The sequence below is a fragment of the Schistocerca piceifrons genome, chromosome 1, assembly GCF_021461385.2.
Source record: "Schistocerca piceifrons isolate TAMUIC-IGC-003096 chromosome 1, iqSchPice1.1, whole genome shotgun sequence".
Lineage (NCBI taxonomy): Eukaryota > Metazoa > Arthropoda > Insecta > Orthoptera > Acrididae > Schistocerca > Schistocerca piceifrons.
This window is the reverse complement of record NC_060138.1, coordinates 1145998880-1146006126: the sequence shown is the minus strand read 5'-3', so window position 1 is coordinate 1146006126 and position 7247 is coordinate 1145998880. Positions and strand designations below refer to the sequence as shown.

Below are 7247 nucleotides of genomic sequence, written 5' to 3'. Positions count from 1 at the left end.
TATGAAAAATACACAAGGTGGTCAGTAATTCAGTCAAACCAAAGGAAATGAAAACAAAGAGAATATCACATGTGTTGCAGTGCTGAGAATACTGCTATTTCAGCTTATCATGTCGAATATCTGTACACATTTCAAAAGGAGAAACAACTGGACCACAGAATACACACTCATTAGGGAGAACACATACCACAGTTTGGGACAACGCCATTCAGCATCGTAAGCCCAGAACAGTAGTGCAGTTTTTACTTTGGAATTATACTGGAGTACTAATGAACTCAAATCCTATTAGCAGATACATAATATAGCAGCTTGTGATTCTCATCCGTTTCCTAATATAGGAAATTATGAAGTGGTTTTCTGATAGCCATTGCATATCCCAGCTTGGACTATTGAGAAATATGAATATCAATAGTTTTTAGGTAGCATTATAAAATTTGTAATAGTAAAATATAATACTAGGTTTCTAATACGATATGTATTTGCGTTTGAACATTACATGAAAGCTGTAAGAATACTCGGCTTTTCACTAGCAAGTGTACACATGAGTATTAACTTTCATGTAGTAGTACCCAGCATGACCGAAACTAACGTAACAGTAACTTGAAAAGGTACCAGCCAGCACTAAGATTCAACTCGTGCATTACAGGGATGTTTTGCTGTGTGGACAGACACATAGATATATGGATAGATGGGTGCATATAGGGTAGCTCTATGTTTCGGATGGATGACACAAGATCGTTTGTCCATGTGGCTAATGTCGTCAATAATAAATACTAAGTGCATGTACAAGCCACTGATTAGGTATGATTCATTAGAGAGAAAGTATACAAAGTTTTGAAGCATTGCCCTTAGTCAACTTACATACCTGTTGGGAAATTTAAATAGACTGCAATGAAGCGTAAATGAAAGGATTTGGATCCATTACTGGAGATCATATTGAAAGAATATTTCGGGAATGAACCCACGTTGCAACTGAGTTTACTTCTTGTTTGTCGTCTGCTTTAAATTTATCAGCATATTTAACGTCGGTTTGCAATGCATCGGCAACGGAACTTCAAACCTACTGCAGGTCCCATCTGCCAAGTCCGGCATTACTGCGTATTAGTTTACAAATTACAATTCTGTGATAAAATAGTTCTCGAGTGTAAAAGAGTTTCACTCAAAAGCTGGTGGTATGTTTTCAAATACGGCTTCAAATAATTTTTACAGCTTTTATTAAGATGCAAATTCATTTGAAAGACACCAGTGGTTCTAAGAGGAAGACCATTTTGAGTAGACCAAATGAGATATTTTAACTGTGAAATTCATCTCCTGTGACTTCACGGATACGCTTTAAGATACCTAATTCATGTACAAAGCCAAGAAACCAGCACAGTTGTATGCTACCCGATTCTCCACCAGCAAAGTCCAGGAAGGTGGTGTCTTCATTTTGGGCACTAGGGAACGTCAAAATGAAAGGAAGCGATCTGGTGGATGTAGTATCCAAGGGTGCTTGTATGATCCATACGTTAGCACAATTCGGTATCCCTAATCTGTAACGCCATCCCCATATAAAGCAGAGTGTTAAGTATCACTGGGAGTATAACAGCGATTGCGAGCCTTAACAAACCAACAAACCGAAACTGTATCGTATCTCACTTCAGCCTATGACGCGAATTGAGGCATTGCCCTTAAACGAATGGATTCTTTTTTCATAGAGAGAGAAACTACTACGGTGCAGTTGTAGTGACGTACACGTACAGATACCTTGATTTTGAAGAATATAGTTTGTATGCTGGTTAGAGGTCAGCTCGTGATTTAGGTGTGGTCACGCCCCCTGTTTGGACGATGGCACAAAACTGCAAAATTTTGGTGTCAACTCTCGTACTTTAAATATTGGGAAGGAATGTCTAACATTCAACAAGCTAACTATAAGAGGCCGCTTGTTTAATATTTCCAATTTCGGAGTTAGTTATACATTTTTATTTGGTGTACTTACAAATTTTTGTCTTTTTCTCTGTGACTGAATTCATTTAGTGTAACTTTTTCGCTTGCACTGATGTGCACTCCATTCTAATGCACAAGCATTTTTTATTCCGTCCTTACTTTGTCAGCTTTCCCAGGTGTTTAACTGTTTGTTGAAAAATACGACAGACAGGTAGCGAACTCATGATACCACAGAAGCGGAGAAGTGAACCTGGGTAACTGGAGAAACGTACGTTGTTCATAAGGCAAATAATGATATTATAATGGCCAAGGAAGAAAGTCTATCAAAAACTCTTACATGAATAAGGGACAGGTTGGCTGTATTTGCATAAGGCATCCTGCAGTAATTTACCTTGGAAGCGAGGAAATAAAGGAGAGCAGAAAACGTAGGGATAAATGTATTACAGTAAGTTAAACCTATTACTGGACTCGTAGTGCATAACAAACATGCATAAATGAAGAAACTGGGACGCCGTAGAGCAGGTGAGTACATCCACTGTGGAAATGTATATATAACATCAAATCATTTGCAAGATGTGTATTACCATAGTCAAATATAACAACTATGGTTTCTGCAGCTGTTCAAGTTGGTCATTACGTTATTGGCTTTTATAGCGAGGTGTAAATCTGGTTGACTACTTCTCTTCGGGCTTAAAAGTTCTCTAAATACTTCCCTATGTCCTCTCCTACAGGTGTGTGTATTCATAAGCCACATTATATTTCTTGTCCATCCAGCTAGTGAGCACAGATTTCTCACTTTTATATATCACTACAATTTGCAGTATATTTTTCTTACGATTCAGTAACACTGTCATAGAACAGAGGAAGTCGTCCACTAGCAGCTAGGAGAATGGGACGCACGAGTGAGCCTCAAAAGAGTGGTGGGGGGGGGGGGGGAGGGAGGAATGGATTCGGGGATCATGATCGGAGAATGAACTGAATGGTGATGTAGTTTAAGGCGTCAGTTGTCTCACCCTGAAACTGATTATCCTGGTAGACGAATCTTCAGCAGACATCGCCTTCGAAAATCGGACGAGATGGGTTTACCAACCGTTAAAATCGCATCTGCCTACGAAACAGTGCGGTAGCTGACTGCTTGTTTGGGCGTGGGTTCAATTCTAGTGCGTGGCGAGTTATATTTTTTCTCATTTTTCTATGTTATTGTCGTAATTTCACTTTTTGTAACAGTTGATTGCCGCATCCAATCGAAGACAGTGAGATAAAAACAACTGCTTTCATCTTTAGTAACTTACGTTGTAGCCACTTATAAATTTATTTATTGTGATACGATTTACAATTTACAGGTTTGTTATTAATGTTTCTAGGACGACAAAGCTCTTGCACCATGAACATTGTACAGTTACAGTCAATTTTTAATAAACTGAGGAGGGAAACATATTTCATTAACGTTCTGAAATCTCGGTTGTCAGTCGGTAATGTTGCAGCCGTAAATCAGCATCTAATCCAAATTCAGCGTCCGTTTCCCCTACTTTTCTGTGGTAAACACCAAAGTATTTCAACGGTGACAAAATTAAAAAAAACAGGTTTTACGCAACCCGTGTAGAACCCACAACCCCGACCTTGCCAGCGTGATTCCATAGAAGCCAGGCTGTTCGCAACCACGAAAGCGGATGCCATTTATGGGCTAGTAAATTCATTCATCCACTTTTCGAAGACGATATCTCGTGAATGAAGGTCCACCGGGTTAAACGGCATTAGGGTGAGATAGCGAGAGCTTAAACTAGATCATTTTATAAACAATGCCGCACAGTTTCAATGTATTTAAAAAATGGCATCACGAAACTATCAAAAGTTACTGTAATATGTGTTTCTTTATCGACAAACAACTCTGGTCGAGTGACAAGTCACCCACATATTAACAGAAATGTATAAGGAACAGTACACGTCAGAATAATTAAGATGAACTACTCTGTTCAGCAGATATACGGGGATACCATTACATTAGGTTAAAGGAAGGTTCCTTGACGACAAGTGCATATTTATCATCAATTGCAGCATCTAAATCAAGGTTAAAAATGCGTATACGTAAAGACATTAAAAATATTACACATTTGTATTACTACACCGCACTTAATGTACTGAGGCGTCGAGACAATTACCGTATGCTACAGTCAAGTAGAGCGACCAGAGCCGAAATAGCACAGTCACAGCGGAAAGGCAGAACCGCTGTAGTGTGGGTGACCTGTCTGTGGCTTTGTTGTGGCTTTTGTGATGAAAACTGATTCTTTAACGGAATAGAGACGTTCCGAGTCTGTATAAGTACACCTCATATCTAGTGAGAAGGATTGCAGTCTGCCAGCCACCAGCTCTAAGGGGGGACTTACGACAGTCACCGAGGATCAACCAGTCTGCACCTCCAGAGTCTTCCGCGTGTAGTTGCGGCCCCACTCTTCACGTTGACGCAAATGTTGTCAACTTTCCACCCACCAACTGATGGGCCACCTTTAGGCCTACCTCTGACCCTGCCGGCTTCCTGCGCTGATCGACTACGGTTCGAGGCCGAGGCGTCACTCTGTGGGCGAACTTCTTACTGCCTACCTTTGCGTGTGGGGGCAGACAATGCTGCTATGATCAGTTTCGTCCACGCGGAGCCCACAGCGTGATTCTGCGTGTCTTGCCCTGTGCAACCAGGCAGCCTGTTATTTGCATTCTGGGTCACCGCCCGATGCTATGGTCAGTAGTATTGTCAAGTCACTGCCGCCATCGCGCCCCTGGCCGTTTGACGTTACATCCCTCCGTGCAATCTTCTGAAAGCCACATTACTTCGGAGGCTGCCTTTCGCTTACGCACAGGGGACGTTGGTCTCTGCGAGTATCATCATGATTGTTGTAGCTGACGAATAAAAAGTGAATATTTTAACAATGAAGCTTTTATGACTGTCACTTATGGATGCGTCCATTGCATTATAAAATTTTTCCATTAGTCACTAAGTGCATATGTTAACATCCATTGCACTCTTCCACACACCATCTTACCAAAATCGTATCATAAATTGACACACTGGAGCATGTATATCTGAAGGTCGGAAGGCGAATGTGGCTTTCTCTGTTTTGTTAGTTTTATTCGTTGTCCACAAGCAAGACACAGATATTGTAAATTATGCATCTCTAATGAAGCTACCATCGATTTTCGTAACTTGTAAGCAGTCTCGCTGCACTCACATAAAAGCGAACATCGGCTGACTCAGTCGTCAGTTTATCATACAACTTCTGTGTGACAGTACGTGGAACAGTGCAATGCGCTTTTAAATTGTACACGTAGTAACTAGCAGAAAAGCGAATAGGACAACAGGGGCATGTAGAGGGTGTGCAAAATAAAACTGGCCTGCAAAACTATTTCACGCACCTTAAGATAGGCAACCCAACTGACAACGTCTGCTCAAGGGGTGGATGATGTTGGGTTGCCTACCTTAACGTGCATGAAATAGTTTTGCGGGCAAGTTTTTATTTTGCCATCATATATAACTAACATGCACTCACGTTGTATTTTTCTGCATCTATAACTATGTTTTTAATGTCTTTATGCATACTGTATTTTTAACTTTAATTTAGATGCTGCATCTCAATAATTATGCGCTTGACGCCAAGAAGCCCTCCATTAACGTGATGTAAAGGTATCCATGAGTATCTGATACACGCAATAGTTCGCCTTAATTATTTCGCGACGTACTATTTCTTACAGATTTTCGTTAATTTTTAGGTGACCTGTAGGAAACTGTATGCCGCCAAATAAAGACATATTACAACAGGTTTTGGTGGCTTGGGGACGCCACTTTTTTAAACTAAGTCGTCAGTGAGTCCGTTCTCTGACCCCACTCCCCATTCCCATCCAGTTGCCAGTGGACTGCAGAACATCACACTACACTTAGGGCCATGGGTACCCCCTGCTTGAACCTTCTCGAGTCTCGCCTCAGCGAGTCTTTGGCGGCGCAACTGTTGCCCTTCAGGACGCCGCCTACTGCTTGCCCCCCGACGTCTTCTTGTGCGAGGAGTGGCCGCCCTTCTTGGCGTACTGCGACGAGTGCTCGTGTGAGCTGGAGCGCCCCCCGTGTGCGGCGTGGCCGCTCTTGTCGCTGGTCGCGTGGCCCTTGCCGCTCTTACCGGCGGACCCGTGCTTTCCCTCTGAGCCGCCCTTCTGTAACACAACACGAAGGGACACTGTGAGGTGGAACTCTTCTGTGCAAGTTTAGAGATTTCTTTTTTTCTTTACTTAATGTCATTTACCTTATTTGAAACATGCAAAAGAGTCATTCAGTAAATAATGCCTTACAATTTTATCAGACGATGTTTACTCCTAACAGTTAGAATTTGGTGTCTACACACCATGAGAAAAAAAGTGAAGCTCCAAGAAGATGTGGTCGGTTGTGAATTTAACTGCTTACACAGGAGAAAGAGATAATGTAGGTAATTTTAGATCTATTTCTATGCCATCAGTGTTTGTAAAAATTATTGAAAAGGCTGTGTATGTAACGATAATCGATCATTTTATATCACACGATTTGCTGCAGTTCGGCTTTAGAAGTCATTTAACAACTGAAAATGCTATATTCTCTTTTCTCTGTGAGGTACTGGATGGGCTAAACAAAAGGTTTCGAACGCTTGGCATATTTTTTGATTTAACTAAGGCATTTGATTGTGTTGATCACAAAATATTGCTCCAGAAGTTGGACCATTGCGGAATACGGGGAGTAGCTCACAATTGGTTCACCTCTTACTTTAGCAACAGGCAGCATAAGGTCATTATTCACAACGTTGACAACGGCTGTGATGCGGGGTCTGAGTGGGGTTCTGTCAAGTGGGGGGTGCCCCAGGGATCAGTGCTGGGGCCACTCCTGTTCCTTATTTATATAAATGATATGCTCTCTAGTGTTACGGGTAACTCTAAAATATTTCTGTTTGCTGATGACACTAGCTTGGTTGTAAGGGATGTTGTGTGCAACATTGGCTCGGTTTCAAATAGTGCAGTACATGACCTCAGTTCATGGCTTGTAGAAAATAAACTAACGCTATACCACAGTAAGACTCAGTTTTTACAGTTTCTAACACACAATTCAACAAAACCTGACCTTTTAATTTCACTGAACGGGCATATGATTAGTTAAACTGAACAGTTCAAATTTCTAGGTGTTCAGATAGATAGTAAACTGTCGTGGAAAGCCCACGTTCAGGATCTTGTTCAAAGACTTAATCCAGCCATTTTTACTATTCGAGCGGTATCTGAAGTGAGTGATCGTTCAACACGAAAATTAGTCTACTTTGCTT

General features: G+C 41.4%; 1 protein-coding gene across 2 annotated transcripts in view; it reads right to left on the bottom strand.

Moving 5' to 3' along the window:
* Positions 1 to 249: 249 nt before the first annotated feature.
* LOC124780975 (dehydrin Rab18-like) overlaps positions 250 to 7247 on the bottom strand; it is a 108680-nt gene continuing 101682 nt past the window's right edge. For both annotated transcript variants that reach the window (XM_047253820.1, XM_047253821.1), the window contains exon 5: positions 250 to 6120. In XM_047253820.1, the coding sequence (XP_047109776.1) occupies positions 5941 to 6120 (180 nt within the window). In that variant the 3' untranslated portion in view covers positions 250 to 5940. The remainder of the gene's footprint in view (positions 6121 to 7247) is intronic.